Source organism: Pectinophora gossypiella, chromosome 7 (assembly GCF_024362695.1).
Source record: "Pectinophora gossypiella chromosome 7, ilPecGoss1.1, whole genome shotgun sequence".
In the NCBI taxonomy this organism is placed as follows: Eukaryota; Metazoa; Arthropoda; class Insecta; order Lepidoptera; family Gelechiidae; genus Pectinophora; species Pectinophora gossypiella.
Genome location: NC_065410.1, coordinates 15,691,999 through 15,715,455, shown reverse-complemented (window position 1 = coordinate 15,715,455; position 23,457 = coordinate 15,691,999). Strand labels below are relative to the sequence as shown.

The 23,457-nt window shown below is 38.2% G+C and overlaps 1 protein-coding gene across 1 annotated transcript in view; it reads left to right on the top strand.

Annotated features, from left to right (window-relative positions):
* The window catches only part of LOC126368325 (gamma-aminobutyric acid type B receptor subunit 2), a 102,825-nt gene that overhangs the window by 45,676 nt on the left and 33,692 nt on the right, over positions 1-23,457 (top strand). The window contains exons 2-6 of the mRNA XM_050012235.1: positions 1,344-1,528; positions 1,861-2,004; positions 11,874-11,986; positions 13,103-13,265; positions 22,934-22,999. Coding sequence (XP_049868192.1) covers positions 1,344-1,528; positions 1,861-2,004; positions 11,874-11,986; positions 13,103-13,265; positions 22,934-22,999 — 671 coding nt within the window. The remainder of the gene's footprint in view (positions 1-1,343; positions 1,529-1,860; positions 2,005-11,873; positions 11,987-13,102; positions 13,266-22,933; positions 23,000-23,457) is intronic.

Sequence of the window (23,457 nt, the reverse complement as noted above, 5' to 3'; positions counted from 1 at the left end):
AAAGGTTAACGTCGTGTCTTATAGGGAAGTCAAAGAATTGGCCTTTGATAGACTTGAATGGAAAATGCTACACCAACAAGAGCGTGGCTCTTAAATTGATGATGATGATTTTTTTCCTAGCTACTGGATATCTACCCATCCAGCGCCATCTGGCGCTAGGACGGAGAGTTACCGTTCTATACGTAGTATTATTCTTTTTTCTATGGTTAAGTTTTACCTGTCATTTTCTTATCCGAAAAAGAGGGAAGGGGGGAAGGGGTGCGAGAGGGGATCTATTTCTTTGTCCTTTCTTTCTATCATATTCAGTTTCACAAAAGCAATTTAAATAAATACGAGCTTACGCTTTGAATAACAATTTGCAAACCGTTTGATGAAAATGTACTTACCTACAAGGTTAGAGGAAAACTGACCAGAAAAAGGACTATTATAAAACGAATATTATAATAATATTAATATTCCACCCGCACGAAGGAAAAACTATTCAAACGAAACTAACTATATTTTTATAAATAGACAAAAAAGGTATCTTAGCCGGTCGCACATAGGACGCGTTTACATACGAAATTACATGTCTACAATTGGGTAGTTTCCGAGGTCAAAGATAAAAATTCATCATTATCATCATCAGCCCATTTACGTCCCCACTGCTGGGGCACGGGCGTTCCCTATGGATGGATAGGGAGATCGGGCCTTAAACCACTACGCGGGAAAGATAAAAAATATGAAATTCTAATTACTAAATAAAGACAGATCTGAAGATGACAAAAAAGTTTTCTTTTTTTTCTATTTAAGTAACTTATTTATGAATTGTAGTAATAAGTGCGACATTTTGTCACGTTTTTTCTATGACGTCACAGTGTGCTTTCTCATACAGATTCCATAGTAATTTAGAATAGAATAGAATCATTTATTTTAGGTATAAGAAGGAATTTCGCGTTCTGACTTTTAGTAAAAAGTAACTGATTTGACTAGTTGGAAACTACCCTATTCTCGCACTACCGTGTGACAGCGCTCTCCATTTGTCCAGCCAAGTAGTTAATGCCATACGAGGAAAACTAAAGAAAAGAAACCTACTCGTATTCAGACTATTTCAGACTCAGTGTGCGCTATCCATTGGGATTCTTCTAACGAAAGCTTGGCCCGACAAATGAGGACTCTCACCCGGTAGAAAATTTAGGATAACAGGCCTTAGGGTGCCCAGTTGACTGCGAACCTCGGCTCAGGGGTTGGTCAATAGCGACAAGCCTTGAATGAGCGAAATCGTCGACCACGCCAGCGGGGTCAATATTGGGTTTACATTTTAAATTAATCTAGTATTAATGATACTTTTATTTCTCCTCCAGACATCACAAGGACCACGTCAAGCCGCATCGTCTCCATCCTGGGGCTGTTCGAGTTGTCAGTCGGGGAGTCGCCAAGGGCTGACGGTGTGTCAGAACTGGCTGCAGCAAAACTGGCTGTGGAGCATGTCAACCAGCGAGGCCTGCTCCCGGGGTATAAGCTACACCTGTTCACTAATGACACTAAGGTATGAATTTTAACAAACTGGTCTTCTATTGGGTGTGAGGTGGATTACCAACCTCATCAATCCTGGTGTCAAGGTTATTATTGGGCCGCCGAAGGCTCCTAGCATCTCTCTCTCCTTGACATTTATTATTCCCATCTGATGGTGGAGTCTGCCTTCTTCGTCTTTCTCTTCCACTTCGCTCTATCGGACGTGTTGGTCTTGGAGACATTGCACGAGCACAGGTCCATTTTGACCAAAGGCTCCTGACATATTTTGTGATATGTCCCCACCGGGATTCGAGCCCGGTACCTATAGCGAAGCAAGAAAACCTGAATCTTGCGTTTATCTTGCAGTGCGACCCAGGTGTAGGCGTGGACCGCTTCTTCCACGCCCTGTACACAGAGCGAGAGTCCCGCATGGTAATGCTGCTGGGTACAGCATGCTCCGAAGTGACTGAGAGCATCGCCAAGATCGTGCCTTACTGGAACATTGTACAGGTATATCTATCACTTTTCTTTTTTGGGGTAATGTATACGTTTTTACCGAATCGATTCCCGATGGGGACATTGTCGAAATCACTCTGTGAGACTGTCCTTTGTTTGGTATGTACATTGCTGGCTTGACTCACCTGATTGTCCGAAAAAGTAAGATGATTCCGTGCTTCAGAAGGCACGCTAAGCCGTTGGTTCCGGGCTACTAGCTAAAATACCTCCACCAACCCGCAGTGGAGCAGCTTGGTGGAGTATGCTCCATACCCCGTCTGGTTGATTGATGGGAGGCCTGTGCCCAGCAGAAGAACGTATATAGGCTGTTTATGTATAATACCAGATCATATTTTTAATTTGTCATTATGTAAAAAAGCTTATTATAAGATTATGATTACCTAAATGATAAAGATGTCTGGTATTAAATGTGTTCCTCTAGTTGTTAAATAACTTGTAATGTATGTTACCCTCATTGATTTAAAAGTGTGTGCTGCTGTTGCAGTTTCTTGTCATTTCTTCTCCTCAGCCATAACACCTTGCGAAATGACGTAAATTCAAAAATGTTACATTGACCTTCAACAAGTTTATCCATTATAATTAAGTTGAATCTACAGTTGAATAAATGATTCTGATTTCTCTAAATTATTCAGCCCTGTTCAAAGAAGTGTAACTTACATCCTAGTATATACACCTAGCATTATCCGCTTACCTAATCTGAAGATTTTGACAGGTCCGGTTTTTTATTACCCACGACGGAACGGAGCAGGTATATGCGTTTAGGGTGAGAGATGTTTGTGTGTGCGTTTGTGCAAAGAAATGTTATTAATTATCTTCTAAACTAATAATCCGATTTTGATGCGGTTTTCAATAACGGGTTTGTGTTTGATGAGTTCATGTTATTAGACAGGTGTCATGTCTGTAACTCACTAGGGGGCGCCACAATATTAGAGTTTAGAGTCAATATTATTCGAAACGCCTCTTCAATTTATAATAGCAATTTATTTGCAATAGTTTTTATTAGTTAATTGTTTCTGACAGGCGTTTTTTTTTTCGGTTCCATTGATTACACGTAATTACGTCGAACACGGTGCTGTTTCATTGCTACCTAAATCCCTTAAAAATCAGTAAAAAGGCATATCAGGCATATTCATGGTCCTTCGAGCCAGATTTCAGAGAAGATCACAATCAATAAATTGTAGATAATACGAAGTGATTGGCGAAGATTAAAGAAAAATCAAGATCGACTATAAGTGGCACGTGGATTGTGTGGTCAAGTGAATCAAATTCATCCAATTAATCCTCATTTAATTCATAAACTTGAACCCATCACTCAATAATCAGGTAGTATTAAGTAAACAGCCTCCGTGGTCTAGTGGTTAGAGCGTTAGGCTCACGATCTGGTGGTCCGGGTTCGATTCCCGATGGGGACATTGTCGAAATCACTTTGTGAGACTATCCTTTGTTTGGTAAGGACTTTTCAGGCTTGAATCACCTGATTGTCCGAAAAAGTAAGATGATTCCGTGCTTCGGAGGGCACGTTAAGCCGTTGGTCCCGGCTATTAGCCGTAAAAATACCTCCACCAACCCGCAGTGGAGCAGCGTGGTGGAGTATGCTCCATACCCCCTCCGGTTGATTGAGGGGAGGCCTGTGCCCAGCAGTGGGACGTATATAGGCAGTTTATTATGTTATGTATTAAGTAAAGCAAAGTGTTGTTAATTACGGTTAGTATAATTTTAATTACATTTATTACCCACGACGGAACGGAGCAGGTATATGCGTTTAGGGTGAGAGATGTTTGTGTGTGCGTTTGTGCAAAGTAATGTTACCACCTATCTTTTAAACTAATGATCCGATTTTGAGGCGGTTTTCAATAACGGGATTGTGTTTGATGAGTTCATGTTCTTAGACAGGTGTCATGGCTGTAACTCACTAGGGGGTGCCACAATATTAGTGCAAAACAATGTTGCAATATAATCAAAACGAAATGTCCGATTACAATAAATTCTGTTTTCGGCAATGTGTACGTGGTAGCTTATTGCATGTTCCCAAATAATATAAAAATTACGTCTTTCTAGAGGGTGCTACAATATTAGTGATGAAAAATAGTATTGCAATAATATTTAAACGAATTGTCCAATTTCAATGCGGTTTTCAGCAATGGGTTCGTAGTTGAATGGTGCATGGTCTAAGATAAGTCTTATGATATTAACTCACTAGGAGGCGCTGCTATATTAGTGTGAAACGTTTATATTGCAATATTATTAAAATTAAAACGTATTGTCTGATTTCAATGCGGATTTCAGGAATGAGTTCGTGGGTGATTGGTGCATGTTCTCAGATGAGTGTTATAGAGGTAACTTTAAACAGAAAGCAACTGTATAATATATAATAAGGGACTTAATATTATGTGGTAGGATGAATCACACGTATTGTTTTGCGAGATCTTACCTACACATTATATAGATTATAATTCGTATATGCTCTCTAAAAAGTCTGAAATAAAATTAAGCAAAATTGAAAATTTTGGAAAAACCCACGACGGTAAAAATATCATCGAAAAAGAATAAAATAACTCAAAACCCCCGACTTAACCCAATTATTATGTAACGAAATATTATATTAGACTTAAAAATACTTTCTAAAAAAGAGTTGATATCTCGAGACATCGGTAATAGATATACTTAAGTACCTAAACAATGAATATGGATGTTTACAGTTTTTTCCTAACGTGTCTGTTTCTCGAAGATATACTTAAATGTAGCGATAATAATTTTACCATAATACATAACCGAGGAATATCCGTCGGGGGCTGCCATTAACCCAGCTAAAGTTTTTCTAGTGACGTGAATACAATTATTGAAGAATTGTAGATGTTTAACGACGACATAAAATACACTTATGAGTATGATTAAATTTCTGTTGAAATTTCATATAGAAAAGGCAGCCCCCGACGGATATTCCTCGGTTATGTATTATGGTAAAATTATTATCGCTACATTTAAGTATATCTTCGAGAAACAGACACGTTAGGAAAAAACTGTAAACATCCATATTCATTGTTTAGGTACTTAAGTATATCTATTACCGATGTCTCGAGATATCAACTCTTTTTTAGAAAGTATTTTTAAGTCTAATATAATATTTCGTTACATAATAATTGGGTTAAGTCGGGGGTTTTGAGTTATTTTATTCTTTTTCGATGATATTTTTACCGTCGTGGGTTTTTCCAAAATTTTCAATTTTGCTTAATTACAGAAGCGATTGCCTCTCTGACCTTTCAACCCGCGAAGGGAAATCCAACCCAATACTGGCTACGTCACCTCCGAAAAAGCATTTCTCGGGAATGTTTTCCTTCACCGCTAAGCAAGTTTCTTATTCATTTAATAATCAACAATTTTTGATTTCGTTCCACTGCGTTTTTAATAATTATTCTAAAAATCGCAAAAAAATCAATAAAGCCATAAGTAGCCGTGGTAGCTCAGTTAGAAAAACATTTGACTTTCACTGTGAGGTCACAGGTTCAAATCCCAGCACGAGCCTAAACCAATGGTTTCCGAATTTATTTATTTATTTATTTAAAAAAGTACAACCACATCACACATATTGAGCTTATTCCATAACTTAACTAGGTATTCTGACTGATATGTGTAACAATTCTCATTTGGTTATCTATATTGAAATATAAACATTAATTGTGCTGATCTAGTCGTTCTGTCTGTGCCTTACTTATTACATTTCAAAATCTGTCAACTCCACGATTCCTGTAAATAATTAACCAAGAACTTAAATGTAGTTTATCCGTTCTCGCCGCACCGCAACAGCGACAAATTGAATTGCACTGTCACTCGCGCAAACTCCTCGAGGACACGCGAGCTCGCTCTATGCGCTTGAGTAAATAATCTGCCCGCTTACTGCGAAAATTATTACGTGAGATCTTATTGCTCGGTTTATACTTAAGCTAAGTGTACACAAAAGCGGCACCGGGAACAATTTGCCCTGATTTCTACACAGAAATCACACACGAGAACACACGTTCTCGTCATAAACCATCTCTAACTGTGGTCCTGTGGTTCCCGGCTTGATTATCAAACTGGGAGCGCCGTCTCGAACCCCGGTACCGAACTTTCACCAATGAGTTATTAATTCCACCATCATCAGAGTTATTAATTTAAGAGCCACGCTCTTGTCGGTGTAGCATTCTCCATGCTACTTTTTAAGGAAAAATAAGGCAGTGGTTTCTACTACTTTAATTTTCTCTCATCAAACTTTACAAGTCTCATTCCCTATTAAGTTGTAATTACATTAACTGACCCTTATATCAAGCCTTATGCGATCCTTCAGGGTTAAATAGGGCCATAAACTTATAACTATATTTAATAATCTTCCGTTACTTTACAAAGACAGTGGTGCTAATTCCTGTAAATACCATCTAATTTTATTTTAAGTTATACCTGTCATTTTCTTATCCGTTGAAAAAGAAAGGGACGGGTAATCGACGGGCATAAAATTTATGGAATTCACGTCAATTTTAAGCACAAGTGTAAAATAACCATTTAAAATTTTACATCAGCCAATAATCCGACAGAATTAAGTAGACAGCACATGTCAAATGGTTTGCATACCAGCGAGATACCTTTTGATTCGCCCGGGTTATTCATTCATTTACTCATTCTTCCTAAAATTAAGAGCTGTGAATCATCCGTCCTTTTCCTTTTCGGCGGATAAGAAAATGAGTTATAACTTAAAGTAAAATTAGGAGGTGTCTGCAGGAATCGGGGCCATTATGAGATTAATTTAAGTATCTTAGCAATTTTCACTAACACAGTTGGCTCGACCATTATAGACGGCGATACGGCTCACCACCTATCACGTTAATAGTCTAACAGAAAGCCCGGTGAGGTGTGGGTACTTAGTTGGCATAATAATATAGTCGTGGGTTTATGTTACGCTATGATATGATATGTTTCACCATTTTCTCCCAAATAAGTATAGAACTTAAGTAGGTAAATACCCAAGTAAGAATAATAGGTCCGTAAAACAAACAGAATACTAAACGCTGGTTATGTCTTCGCTTTTGGCATGTCTGGTACTGACTTCAATGGCTTCACATCTTCAATGCTAGACGACAGCGCAATCTAATCTTCCGATGAGACAAAGACAGGCGAAATTGATTATCGATGAACCTTCACGGTAATCCTTTCCGTGGGACAGAGCAGATAGGAAGCAATTCAAAAAATTTCAAAGTTCAAAAAATGTGTTAATTCCTAAAAAAACTTTTTCGAATTGATGAAAAGCTGATTTGAAAAGTTTTTACCATGACTGTACTACACAAAAAAATCGAGTATTTCCCATTTGTTCTATAGAACTGACGTCACTTGGATAAATAGGAAAAAATATTTCTCAAGTTTTCCATAGAACTATTAATATCTTGATTTATCAAATAGTTCTATAGAACAAGATAACAAGACTCCTTGGTGATTTGATTATCAACTGGCCACTTGAAATGAACTTCTGCGTCTTAATGAATTCGTGAAGGATAAATATGGGTTGAAAAGAATAAGAAACAAATGTCCAATTTTGTCCTAGTGACGTCAGTTTTATAGAATAAATGGGCACTACTCAAAAAATCGCGCGACGATTAGCCACTCGCCGTAAAGAGACTCACCGTAGCGAGAATCGCCGTTCGGGGAGTCGCTGTCAACGCAATCATTCTTTTTACTTCAGAAAAAGATGGGTGTGGCCAATTTGGTTGTTTCTTTGTCTCGAAACACTATCGCTTGAAAAGTAACTAAAGCGCTTCGAATGTTGAAGTCACGAACATCCAATAACAGACGAGACGAGACACTTAACTAAAATCCGATTGCGAGTCGTCTAGAGCCGATAGGAAATGCTGGCTCGCTACGGCTTAGATTTTATTTAAGGCTATTTTATGTCGAGATATGGAGCCATTGTCTGGGCGTTGGAAGAACGCTTCGCTCTTACTGTGTGTGTGAGTTCAGATTCGAATCCGTGCGTTATCCTTGACTACACTGCAGTGACGTACTGAAACGTGACAACTGAGCGGTTGCCGTCGGCATGTCAGCGACATCGTGGACTATCGCTGCGGTTCGTCAACGACGTCGTCGACAGTCGCCTCGGCATGTCGACGACGTCGTCGACCATGGCCGCGGCATGTCGAAGCCGAGACCTCCCCAGTCACTGAAACATGGTCGCAGTTTTTAAAGTAATCATGAAAAATCCTCTCTCAGTTCGTTTTCAGTTAGTGGTATGGTTGTCGAATTTGTCTTCGAATAATATATATATTCGAAGACAAATTCGACAACCATATTTATTTTTGGATCATAAATGATTATCACGTGCTGTGCGGTAAAAGAAAACATCGTGTGGAACCCTTTTTTTTAATTTTAACATAACAATAAATAATCCAATAAATACATAATTATTGTAATGTATATGAACATTGATTTAAAATATATATGTTTTTACCCACATACAAAATTTTTAAATTGACCTTCAACAAATTTATCCATGATAATTACGTTGAATAAATTATTCGGATTTCTGGTTTCATACATAGGGGTCAAATTAATAACCTTTTTCTTTCTTGAAGTCAGTTAAAAATAGTACTAAAAGTACACTTTACATTTGACTTTACGAACTACACTCGATAGTTACGACAGAGAAAACACCTTCACCAGACAAAGCGATTGCAACAAACGAAAACTAACTCTGCAGCAATATGTCAGAGTATAGTTTGGTCACAAGGAGGGTTAGATAAAGCCAATATTTGATTTAACAGTGTCTGAGTTTATTTTGAGGCACAACTTGAGTTAGGTCTGACGTCCCAACGAGGTGTTTGTGTCTTCAACTAACATTTGAGTACGCAGGTCAGGAACTAAGAACACAGAGCAACACGGACCTCTTTTACTGGAGTCAATGACGGGTTTCACTTCTAAATTGCCAAGGACAGGTCCGATTTTGATGACATTTTCTTTTTACCGACTTCAAAAAGGAGGAGGTTCTCAATTCGACCGTATATACATATTTATGTATGTTTGCGGATAACTTCGTCGTTTTGCGTTTGAAGTCGGTTTTGTTTGTTATTTTTTTTTTGTAGAGACATCTTGTAAAATCAAAAACATCTTGAGTTGGGCAAATACTTTAATATTTCAATCATATAAAAAAAAATGTTTTTTTTATTCCAACGAAAAATGGATCTTAGGTACTTTCCTGCTTCTGTACGGCCAAGTGACTTGAAAATCGCGCCATACAAGTACCTATAAGCAAATAATTCAAACTTTACTACTTAAGGAGCTTCGCGGTAATATATTAATAGGTCATTTTGTGTATTACAACCTGTCCTTCATATAATCGGCTATTTATCAAATAAACCTTTTGTATACAGTATTTTAGGAAAAGTAATGTTAAAATTGCAGCCTATTGCATAAAATATACATTGCCGATAAAGTGGCTATGGAATTTCAGATGCAGTAAAGCTGTCGTAGTTATCTGTTTGCAGGAGTAGTATTAAAAGAGAGACCTGACGACATTCGGTTGACTGAGGGTTAAAAACTCTCGGCGTGTCATAGGAGCAAGCTACGAGGAGTGGAAATCTGTTATTCGGGCCCTACATCCCAACAGGATAAAAGGATTAGACGAAGAAGAGGGTTGAACCGGCGACAGCGGTTCTCATACATAGTGCGCGTTAGGGCCTTTCCAACCTCATTCTTCTATTCCGTGATCATCACATGTTCGGTCACGAGCATTCAAATTCAAATTCAAAAATATCTTTATTCAGTAGGTAACATAGTTACACTTTGAATCGTCAATTTTACATAACGAACGTCTTATCCGCCTAAAACTACTGCAGCTTCTCACAACCTGTATAGCCGGGGAAAAGAAGCTGCAAGAAAAACCTCGGCACAGGGCCCTAGACGTTCTTTAAAAAAATAAACATAAAATATTGGTATACAATTGAGTAATATGTATACACTTTGGTACCATGTCACATTAACTTTTTTGACAAATTGAACTGTAAGTCTCACTAAATGTCAAATATGTTAGTGCGACAGAGTCCTAAAGTGGGTACATTATATTTCTCATGACTGTTTACTCCTGAGATATCGAAATTGATATTCGCAATGTAGTGGCGTCGATTCTGTGATTGGCTCTTTGATGTGGAAACTATATTCCTTCTTCAATCTATCGAACATGACCTTTGCGTTTCCGCACCTTGAAATTGTATACTTCGATCGTTGGGATTCAGTGTATATTTTTCTCTGTCAATAGGATCGGTTTTTAATACTGACTTCGAATAGCAGCGTCTTGCACTCAATCCTAGTCGATGTTCTAGAATTTATATTACCTCTAATGTTATCTTTATTACAGATAAAGTATTTATTCTGTATAAATTTAGGTACAAATAATAGTTGCAGTTATAGGTAGTTGCAGGAAATACACGTCTCACACACGCGCAATAAAATAACATAAGAAAAAGAGAGAGAAAATAGATAAGTAGGTCTATGAAATAATTATTAGTTTTCATTAAAAAATAAAATAAACAACACAATACAAAAACGCTTAATTACTGTCGAGAGGGGTTAAAAAGATATTGAAGCAACCTAAAAAGCAATATTGCTATTTGGTAGTCGTTGATTTTTGCTTTAATGTGGCCTTTTTAGACCCACAGGAGTCTTAAGAAGGCCACATTGAAATTCATCAAATCACTAAACCCGTGTGCCCTTATGATAAAAACGGTATTGCCTGACCTGAATGTGAAATTATTTGCTTCGAATGTTGTTTCTCTATTTCAGGTGAGATTTAGATATTGAGTGATATGAATGATCTATCCGACCGATTTCGACCATGGCGACCACTTCGACTCCTAAATAATGTAATTACTTACTTATAAAACAAGTGTGTTAATAAAAACTCTTTATTTCAGTTCAGAGAAACTCAACGTAGTTCTTATTTCACAACAATATTCTACTTACATACATACATAAACTCACGCCTATTTCCCAAAAAAAAAATAGACATTCTATAGTCTTTGCTTACCCCGGTGGGAAATAGGCGTGAGTTAATGTATGTACAATATTCTACTTATATTTACCAATTATTATTTTTTTGTAAGTTTTAAGTTTGCTGTGTAATTTTAATTTTAGTTTATTTTTAAATACTTACCCTTAATTGGGTCGTTTTAAGACAGATCTAAAACTAATTAAAACATTTTCTTTTTTTTAACTTATTTAAGAATTTTAATCAAGAAAAACGGAATAACGAGTCTGACATTTTATCACGTTTCACTATGACGTCACAGTGTGCTTTTTCATACAATTTCCTTTAGTCATTTCGTGTTTTGACGTTTAGTAAAAAGTAACTGATTTGACTAGTTGGAAACTATTGTCATAAACAGGGTGTTAGTGACACCGTAACGAATACTGAGGGGGATGATTCAGACCATGATTCTGAGTCGATTTCAAGTGGAATTTATAGTCGGAAAATTCATAATAGTGTTTTTTTTAATTATTTTCATTTCCATACTGCGACGGAAAATATCAGCTCAGAATCATGATCTGAATAATCCCTCAAAGTTTTCGTTACGATGTCATTAACAACCTTGTATATTAGTCACAATACTGTAAACTTCTTAATGTAAAAATGTTTTGATGCAAGTATGCGATGTGGCTGTACTTTCATCATCATCATCTCCCTAGCATTATCCCGTTTTTCACAGGGTCCGCTTACCTAACCTGAAGATTTGACAGGTCTGGTTTTTTACAGAAGCGACTGCCTGTCTGACCTTCCAACCCGCGAAGGGAAAACCATGTGCGATGTGGCTGTGCTTTATAAATAAATAAATAGTATTGTATGTTTGCAGGTTTCATTTGGCTCGACGTCTCCAGCTCTGAGCGACCGCAGCGAGTTCCCCCTATTCTGCCGCACCGTCGCGCCTGACTCCTCACATAACCCTGCCAGGATTGCTTTCATCAGGTCAGCGCCCCATTTGTCCGGCCAAGTAGGAAAATCAATGAAAAATTAACTAGAAAAAAAAAATCTGACACGGAAGGGACTTGACCCCGCAGCTCTTGTCAAGCCGGGACGAGCGTGTTAACCATTACACCACCGGGTCCTCCTGTCCAAGCGAAATTCTTTCGATCTATCGTCATTAACACTTTCAAGGACTGAACGTCTAATGACGTTCCGATTCCCAGGTGTCATACTATCTATTATGAACCATCAATGACCCATGGTCTCTGCCCGTGAAAGGGTTAAGCCGACGCCGACAGAATTTTTGTCGATTTAAATTTTCCCTTTTTAAGTTACCCTGACAGCTAAATGTCAACAGCCTCCGTGGTCTAGTGGTTAGAGCGTTAGGCTCAAGATCTGGAGGTCCGGGTTCGATTCCCGATGGGGACGAAATCACTTTGTGAGACTGTCCTTTGTTTGGTAAGGGCTTTTCAGGCTTGAATCACCTGATTGTCCGAAAAAGTAAGATGATTCCGTGCTTCGGAAGGCACGTTAAGCCGTTGGTCCCGGCCATTAGCCGTAAAAATACCTCCACCAACCCGCAGTGGAGCAGCGTGGTGGAGTATGCTCCATACCCCCTCCGGTTGATTGAGGGGAGGCCTGTGCCCAGCAGTGGGACGTATATAGGCAGTTTATGTAAGTTACCCTGAGCACGTAAGTGCTATAAAATAATAATAATTTTAAAATATTGACTTGGGTGGATGACTGTGTCAGAGATAAATTAAAAACAGCCAAATCCCGGAACCCTCTGCTCTTCTCAAGCCAAAGCCCGCCTTGACAAGAACTGCGGGTCCAAGTCAGATTTTTTTAGATTTAAGTAATTTTCTTTTGGTGAGTTTCCCTAAGCACGGGTATATGCTATAAAAAAAAAAAACAAAAATCATATAAATCTACAATAAGACATGTTTAAAGAAATAATAGGTGGAGAGTCCTCTGTACTTGGTACCATGTCACAATAACTTTTTTGACAAATTGAAATGTAAGTCTCACTAAATGTCAAATATGTTAGTGCGACAGAGTCCTAAAGTGGGTACATTATATTGCTCATGACTGTACATTAATATTTTGTTACTCCTACAGACAATTCGGCTGGGATACAGTGACAGCGTTCTCCCAGAATGAAGAGGTGTACTCGCTGGCCGTGAACGAGCTGGTCACCCAGCTGGAGGCTGCGAACATCACATGTACTGCCTCCATCACCTTCGCTGAGTCTGACTTCAAGGAACAACTGCTGCAGCTTAAGGTTCGCTTACAACGAGGATGAAAACTGCCTATTTCTCCCATCTTCTTCTTCTATCGTATGGGCTGTGAGGTGGATTACCAACCCCATCAGCCCTGGTGTCAGGGTTACTATTGAGCCGCCAAAGGCCCCTGACATGGCTCATGTAACGACTACTTACTTACATCAGAATCAGAATCAGAATCAGAATCAGAATCAGAATCAGAATCAGAATCAGAATCAGAATCAGAATCATTTATTCAACGTAATTATCATGGATAAACTTGTTGAAGGTCAATGTAACATTTTTGAATTTACGTCATTTCGCAAGGTGTTATGGCTGAGGAGAAGAAATGACAAGAAACTGCAACAGCAACACATCTTTTAAATCAATGAGGGTACATTACAAGTTATTTAATAACTAGAGGAACACATTCAATACCAGACATTTTTATCATTTAGGTAATCATTAATCTTATAATAGGCTTTTTTACATAAAGTAAGCTTCACGTGAGCTTTAAATTTGTTCTCTGACAAATTTAAAATATTATCTGGTATTTTATTGTAAAAACGTATACATAACCCCAAAAAAGATGAATTTAATTTACTTAATCTAGAATTTTGAACAACAATTTTATGTTTATTCCTTGTATTGTAAGTATGCCTTTCACAATTTCTCGGAAGGAGAGATACATTTTTACGTACATACATAATGTTTTCATATATATATTGACTTGCGACCGTCAGTATATTTATTTCTTTAGACAGCTCCCTTAAAGAGTCCCGACAACGCAGATTATAAATAGCGCGAACTGCCCTTTTTTGAATAATGAAAATAGTTTCTACATCAGCGGCTCGACCCCACAATAAAATACCGTAAGACATTATGCTGTGGAAGTAGCTGAAGTAGACAAGTCTAGCAGTGGGTACATTTGTGAGTTGTCGGATCCTTCTGACGGCATATGCTGCTGAACTTAGCTTGCCCGCTAGTGATACAATATGTGGGCCCCATTGAAGTTTTGAATCTACAGTAATTCCTAAGAAAACGGTGTGTTCAACAAAATCTAGTTTCTCGTCGTTAATTTTAATGTTATTATTTACTTTCTTTACGTTTGGTAGAACAAATTTAATACACTTCGTTTTCTTAGCATTTAGAACTAGGTTATTTACTGTAAACCAGCTTAGAACCTGCGACACAGCGCTGTTTGCTTCGTCAAGTTCCTCTAACTTTCTATCGATTTTAAATATAAGAGAAGTATCATCCGCGAACAGTACAATGTCAGCTTGGTTCTGTACTACATAAGGTAAATTCATTTATGTACACTAAAAAAAGGAACGGCCCCAAAATGGATCCTTGAGGAACTCCCATTTGAACATGAGAGCCCGAAGAAGTCGTACTATTGATTTGTACCTTTTGTATCCTATCACCTAGATATGAATTTAACAAACTGAGAGCTCCATTATTTAATCCATAGTGCCTCAATTTCAAAAGCAAGGTCTCGTGATCCACGCAGTCGAATGCCTTAGACAAGTCACAGAATACTCCTACGGCATTCTGCGACTTCTCCCAAGCATCGAAAATGTGTCGAACAAATGTGACACTCGCGTCTGTTGTAGACCGACCCTTAGTAAAACCAAACTGCTGGCTGTGAAGTAAGTTATTTAAATTAAAATGACATAGCAGTTGGTCGAGAATAATTTTCTCGAAAATTTTACTAAGTACTGGTAGAATAGAAACCGGTCTATAATTCGTGGGGTCTGATTTTGTGCCCGATTTAAAAAGAGGTATAACTTTACTGATTTTCATTAAATTTGGAAAAGTGCTATTTTCAACACTCATATTAAAAATGTAAGCTAGATATGGTGCTAAGATATCAATAACAGAGCTCATCAATTTGACAGACAATCCCCATAAATCTTTCGAGGTTTTAAGTTTCAGCTGTTTGAATACTTTAACAATACTACTCGGATCAACGCGTTTAAAATCAAATAATTCAGTGCAAGCAGTAACATTACTTTTCAACAATATATCAGCTTGAACAGGAGAGGACTTGAGAGATTCTGTAGTTTTTACAGGGATGTTCGTAAAGAATTTATCAAAAACTTCAGCTACATCTTTATCTTGTTTAACTAACCCAGTGCCCGATTCTATATTATATTCTAATTCACGCGGTTTTGAAGCCTTTGTTTCGCTATTTATTAATTGCCAAACTGCCTTTATTTTATTATCCGCGGTCTTTATTTTACTACTAATATGCATCTGTAAGTAGTTACCGGGACCAACATCTTAACGTGCCTTCCGAAGCACGGATCATCTTACTTTCGGACAATCAGGTGATCAGCCTGTAATGTCCTAACCAAAAGGGATCACATAGTGATTTTTGTGATATGTCCCCACTGGGGCCTCCGGATCGCGAGCCCAACGCTCAAACCACTGTACCACGGAGGCCGTTATTTCTCCCATAAAGTGTCGCTACTGTTGACTTTTCTTAAATTTCGACAGTGTAAACAAACATATTGCTTTGGTTATATTTTTACACTTTAACCCTTTGCACAGCGTTTTAATGCAAAGCCATAGTGTTGTTTATTCCCTAAAGATAGGAAAAAAGAAAACTTAGAAAAAACTTATTTTTAATCAAACCTGCCCTTTTTCCTACTGGCCTTTATCTAATCCTTTTGGATTAGATCCCCTGTTGGGATGTAGGGTTCAATAACAGATTTCCACTCCTCGCGATCTTTTACAGCCTGTGTAGCTTGCTTCCATGACATACCGAGAGTTTTTAACTCCCGGTCAACTGATCGTCTCAAGGTCTCTTTGGGCCGCCCCTTTTTGCGTTTTCCACACACACACGACGTCAGAGCTCGTCTCCCGTATATTATCATCACCAACCCATTAACGTCCCCACTGCTGGGGCGCGGGCCTTCCCTATGGATGGATAGGGAGATCGGGCCTTAAACCACCACGCGGGCCCAGTGCGGATTGATGGTTATTAACGACTGCTAATGCAGCCGGGACCAACGGCTTAACGTGCCTTCCGAAGCACGGAGGAGCTCGAGATGAAAACTTCTTTTTTTTTATGGTCACCCATCCTATGACCGGCCTTTGCGAAAGTTGCTTAACTTCAACAATCGCAGACCGAGCGCGTTTACCGCTGCGCCACCGAGCTCCTCAATATTATATCGCTCTTATATTCATCATCATCTCCCCAGCGATATCTCATTTTTCACAGGGTCCGCTTACCTGACCTGAAGATTTGACAGGTCCGGTTTTTTACAGACGCAACTGCGTGTCTGACCTTCCAACCTGCGAAGGAAAAACTAGCCCAATGTGGGTTAGATCACATACCTCCTCTACTATATCTCTGCTCCTATATTATAGGTTTGATAACCTAAAAATAAAAAGCAAAAAGCAAAAAACAAAAAACAAAAAAAAACAGCATGGATGCAGTTAAAGTAGCATGGAGGATGCTACACCGACAAGAGCGTGGTTCTTAAATTAAATTATTCATCTAACCTAACCTAAAAATACCAATGCTGTATAAAGGTGTATTTGTATTGTATTGTGTATTCTGTATAATTCTTTTTTTGATTTTGGAGTACTCAGTTCACTATTTTGTGGAGATTTTCTGCATTCATGCACTTAAAAGTGATTAAGAGAAAACTAGGCATCAGAACGTAATTTAGAAAAACAGAATGAATGTAGAAAATAAATATTTAGACAAAACAAAGCAAAGCTAACTTTATTCTCCTAAATTATCCTGGGAATAAATAATGACCGCAACAGATAACAAAAGAAAATCTCAGAGGCCAGAACAATGAGCATCCATGTATACAACCAGTACTATAACCTAAATAACATACGCATACGTATATGTACGTGGTTCTATTAATCACAGACCTCCTGGGTATTTCTCCACTTAAACTTCTGTGGTTTAGCTATATTACTATTTGTATATTAAATGTGAAATGATGAAAACCAAATATTATTAAGCAACTATTGTTTTGCAAATAAAGCGAAACCCACATTGGACGTGGCGGCTCAGTTGTAAAACGCTTGACTCTCAGTTTGAGGTCGCAGGTTGCAATCCCAACACTGGCCAACACCAATGATTTTCGAACTTGTTTTGGAATTCATGTTTGGATCATAAATTATTATCACGTGCTCAAAGATGAAAGAAAACATCGTGAGGAATCCCACATTTCCGAGAAATGCGTTTCAGAGGTAAGTATGTGACTTAACCTATATTGGGCTGGTTTTCCCTTAAGGTGAAAGGTCAGTCGAGCAGTCGCTTCTGTAAAAAAACCGGCCCTGTCAAATCTTTAGGTTGGAAAGTGGACTAATGAAACCCACATTCCCGAGAAATGCGTTTCGGTGGTATGTGACATAATCTATATTGGCTGGTTTTCCCTTCGCGGGTTAGAAGGGCGGACAGGCAGTCGCTTCTGTAAAAAACCGGACCTGTCAAATCTTCGGGTTAGGTAAACAGACGGATGGATGTACCTCTGACTACCTAATACGGTAAAACCATGACCTTATATCGTGTGATGTTATGTTAATTCGCGTTGGTATACCACTTGTATAAATATTTTGACATTTTGGTAAACACGATTTGCTTACCCCGTCTCACCTGAATGCCTTATTGTTCAGATGAATACAAAATCGGCTTGTTTATCTCAAAGTTCAAAGTAACCTCTTGTTAAAATAATAAGACCTCTTATTCAAATAATAATATTGTTCCCTATTTCCTTTATCCTGTACTGGGCGGTAATGAAAAAAAAAAACAGAATACAGCTGCTTATCATACCGTTTTCACAGGGTCCGTTACCCTAAAGATTTGACGGGTTTCGTTTTTTACAGAAGCTACTGTCTGACCTTCCAACCCGCGTAGGGGGAAGCCAGCCCAATACAAGTCATGTTAGATATCCCCGAATCACATTTCTCTGGATATACATCATGTTTTTCTTCACCGTCGAGCACCTCATGAGTATGTTGTAAATGTCAACTAAGAACATGATTGAGCGAGGGGCTTACTGCAACAACGGTCGCGCTACCAACAAAATGTATACAGCTGGTTGCCAACCAACAAGACACTAGGGGGGTTAAAAAGGCAACATCGAAGCAAATGATGTAGAAAAGCAATATAGCAATTTGACATTTGCGCATACCTATAAAAGTAAGTGCGCATAACATAACAAATACTTTATTGCACGAACAGGAAAAAACAAAATACAAAACAAAAGAGAAATAGAATGATTACAATAAGCGGTCTTATTGATAAGTAGCAATCTCTATCTCATATGTTTGCGCAATGAATTGCTTTCATGTTGCATTTTTAGCCCCCCTAGTGTCTTGTTGGTTGGCAACCAGCTGCATGCATTATGTTAGTGGTGCGACCGTTGCTGCAGTAAGCCCCTCTCTCGATCATGTTGTTCTTAGTTGACTTTTACAACATGCTCGTGCTCGGTAACCCCCCAGGTAACGTAGTGGTTAAGCAACTGGGTCGTTCTTCTTTTTTTCGACAATGATTTCAAATTCGTTCTGCTTCTGATAACTTATGTTTTAGAATATTATTTCATGTTTCCATTGTCCAAAAATATAGTTATCTTATTATACTCAAAATACAAGCAAAATACTAATCAGTTCCTCAATTAGTTACTAACGTAGCTTGCTTGTTTTTTACAAAATTCTGTGACAGAGTGGTAAATTGAAATGCTGTCTCCGATGAAAAGGGCCACGCTGTCGCAATATTTTTTGAAATGCGCCAGCAAAGAAAAGTATGTTACCAAGATAAAGAGAACCACTAAATAGTCCTCAACAGACACATCTTTATATTATTATGATGTATGAAAATATTTATTGCCGTTATAATTTTAAAGAAGTTAAATCTGATAAAATGAGAAAATGTCTTTTTATTGTCGATAAAAAAGAAGAACGACCCAAGACCCAACTGCATACTGTTTGGTGGTGGTGTGTCCTTGATATGACGCTAAAAGCATGACTGTTTAACTTTTATACTTTTTTTAATCTTTTATAATATCATCATCATCAGCCGTACGACGCCCACTGCTGGGCATAGGCCTCCCCCAAGGATCTCCAATCTTTTATATAATTAAGGGTTTTTAAAAAAAATTGTTATGCCAGCCCCATCGATCAAGATTGACTAAAAATGATAAAAATCATATTTTTTGGTTCATGCCCCCACCCACAACAGCCTAAGATGTGATGTTGTTGTGAAGGCCTCCAAGATATCTATGTAAACCTTTTTTATCGTGTCTTAAAACAGAAGCTTGCAGTCTGCAGACAAAATAAAATCTTACAAAGAAAAGATTCTCAAATGTTCCCGAATCCAATAAGAGAAGTTGAAATTACCTCATTACAAATTTAGGCGGCCCATTCATCTGGAGTAATGAAATTCTGACGATCCAATTTGCGATTTAGTTCTTAGCTGACTCATTATCATGGATTGATGAAAACTTAATTAATCGTTAAGCCACGAGACTTTGTGGACGTTGAGATTTTGAATAATACCATAGACTAAAGAATAATAACTACATACATACATAAACTCACGCCCGTAATCCCAAATGGGGTGGGCAGAGCCACAAGTAATCAAAGACAACTTGCAGCCACTGTTGATACGAAGTCCTAAGATGGATATGATGAACCTTATGATGATAAGGGATCAGCCTATCGCCCACAACATTAGTCCATCATGTGAGAGGACGCAATCCCTCTGTCGGTTTTTACGACATGCCCGGGAAGACAAGCAGCTGAACGTGTTCTATGTTTTTTATTTGCTCCCAGAATAGCATAGAAACAATAACTACGCATAGAATAATAACTACGCATAGAATAATAACTACGCATAGAATAATAACTACGCATAGAATAATAACTACGCATAGAATAATAACTACGCATAGAATAACAACTACGCATAGAATAAGTCTCCGCACCGCATTAATTCGTAACGGGCGCCGACCTCACCCCCTCTGGGTCTTACTTTAGTCTTTAACACTTCCAAGGACAGAACGTCTAATGGCGTTCCGATTCCAAGGTGTCATACTATCTATTATGAACCATCAATAACCCATGGTTTCTGCCCGTGAAAGGGATAATGCCCGTAATGAGTAAGGGGGAGCGCACGGACTATCTATCTCTTTTACACTTACGCGTTAGGCGGTGCACGGTAAGAAATTGAAGGCTGCACCCAGCAGTGGGACGTGGGCGTGGGCTAAACTAGTTATAAAAAAATCAGTAGTCACTCTGTTTTACAAACAATAACATAACATAAACAGCCTATATACGTCCCACTGCTGGGCACAGGCCTCCCCTCAATCAACCGGAGGGGGTTTGGAGCATACTCCACCACGCTACTCCAATGCGGTGTGGAGGCGTTTTTTACGGCTAATAGACGGGACCAACTGCTTAACGCGCCCTACGAAGCACGGAATTATCTTACTTTTTCGGATAATCACATGATTCAAGCCTGTAATGTCCTTACCAAACAAAAGACTGTCTCACAAAGTGATAAAACAATAATCAGAGTTTTGTTAAATATTTTTTTCAGTATAAGTAGTACCAAATCCGTTCGTACGCAACTATTTAATTGGCTTTCACTTAGGTCCCTTAGTGGTGGCTCAACAAAGTCTAAAACTCTCCTAGAGCAAAGTTTTGCTACGAACTAGTTAATTACTGAGTACGAGTTAAAAACTGCCATTTTAGAGTTTGCTCCAAAAGACTTTTGTATAGTAATTGATTATTTACTTAGAGATAATTAAACTTAGAGACATCTTAATTGCAGTGCAGTTCACAGACAAAGGTCAGGTCTGTTATGTAAATTATTGTACCACCTTTTTGTATTTTATGTTCTCGCAAATAAATTGATTTGATTTGACAAGCAGTCGCTTCTGAAAAAACCGGACATATCAAATCTCCCGGTTAGGTAAGCGGACCCTGTGAAAAACGGGATAATACTAGGGAGATGATGATGGCATCATAAGTGCAGTTTTCACTAACACAGTTGTCTCGACCACTATAGATAGCGATATGGCTCACCACCTATCACTTTGGTCTAACAGAAAGCTCGGAGTGGGTACTTATAGTTCATTTGTCATGTCACTTAGAAATAAATTTAAAGAAATTAATATTTTAACTTTGGCATCACAATATATCTTTGAAAACTTAATATATGTAAAAAAAACATATAGGATTATTTGCAAAAAATAGCGATCGGCACATTGTTAATGAAACTTTAAACGGCTTTTTCTCGAAATGGCCTTTTGGCGCTTACGTAATTTTGCCTTTCCAGTGACGATATAGGATTATTTGCAAAAAATAGCGATCGGCACATTGTTAATACCAGGAATAAAAATAAACTTGCTTTACAAGTCAGTCGATTACATAAGATTACTTAATCTTTTAAGGGGCAATGTGTAAGTTTTTACAATAAGATTCCCATTGACATTCAGAATTTGCCTTTCAACTGTTTTAAGACAGTAGTTAAACAAAAACTTTACAAAAAAGATTATTATAAAGTTAGTAATTATTTAGAAGATATGAATGCATGGGATTAACTGTCTGAGAACTAATATTAGGCAGCTAAATTACTCAATTGTATACCAATATTATTTTAATTTTTTTAAAGAACGTCTAGGGCCCTGTGCCGAGGTTTTTCGTGCAGCTTCTTTTCCCCGGCTATACAGGTTGTGAGAAGCTGCAGTAGTTTTAGGCGGATGAGACGTTCGTTATGTAAAATTGACGATTCAAAGTGTAACTATGTTACCTACTGAATAAAGATATTTTTGAATTTGAATTTGAATTTTGCGATGGATGTACGTCTGATCGCCCCAATTGAGATATAGTCGTGAGCTTATGTAATTAAAACTGGCAATGGTAATGGGATCGCCCCCTATTATGTGGGACTGACAAGGAGTGGGTGCACACACCACGCACATATATATGTGCCATCATATATATGATGGTATTGTTGTTTTGTTGTATAGTAATTAAAACTTTCAAGGAACGTCTGTAGACGTTCTGATTCCAAGGTGTCATACTACCTATTATGAACCACCAATGACCCATGGTATCTGTCCGTGAAAGGGTTAAAACTTACTTAGCTTCTGTATTTGAACACGTGACCTACATCGTAGTGCCACCACCGGTTCGAATCCCGACTCAAGCTTTAAACCACAGATTTAAATTCATGTTATCATTTCCAGGATTTGTGCCCGGTTAATAACAATAGTCTCGGTTCCTATTAAACATAGCTTTTTCTGGTAAAAAACCTGTAATTGGCTTTTTTGTTTATATTTTTAAATCAGAATTATATTTTTTTTGTAAGCTGTTGATTTTCCAAGTAATAAATAAATAAATATCTGGCGAGGAATGGGCGGAAAAATCCAGTTTTTTTTTACTAATTTTCGACGAACTGTCGCCCTACAATAGAAAACAGAAATATTTATTCTTCAAAATTGGCTTATATAGTTAGCGCTTTTTGAACGTCAAAAATTAAATTACATATTATGTAACTAGCTGTAAAACTACTACCACGTCGGAAGCTGTATCGCTGAGGGAAAGACGTGGCCAGAAGACCTCTCAGCACAGGGCCCTACTCCTACTGTTTCATGTTTTCCTTCCTTTTACAATATTACTTCTTATTTCAAACTTAATGATCTTTTGCCACCAGGAACTGGACACCCGCATCATCATAGGAAGCTTCTCTCAGGAGATGATACCGAAAATCTTCTGCGAGGTAAGTCATTCCAGGTTACTCTGTCCAGTGCTTCCAGTCTTTCACGAAAGCATCCAAGTCCTCACGCCATCTCCGCCTCGGTCTGCCACTGCGTCTGTCTCTACTCGGAGACCATACTATTTCCATTGGAGAAAGGCCTTTGCCCAGCAGTGGGACACCTCAGACTAGATGACATAAGAAAAAGTCATTCTACATGAAAATATACATCTTTGAGTGAAGATGTTATGAACATCCTTTTTCTCGTACCAGGCTTCGCTAGAAGATAACTCTAATAAAGGAAAAGCTTCCTTTGTTTCTTTTATTTTTGTGTGTAAGTACGTTAAATAACCTTATGAACATTCATCATCATTAAATAGGGCAGTGGTTTCCCTCTTGTCTTCCGCTCCGCAGTACTGTCTGACGCGAGTGGGATGGCGCCTAGAGTGGTCTATTTCAAAGCCGTACTAGGACTCCTGTCC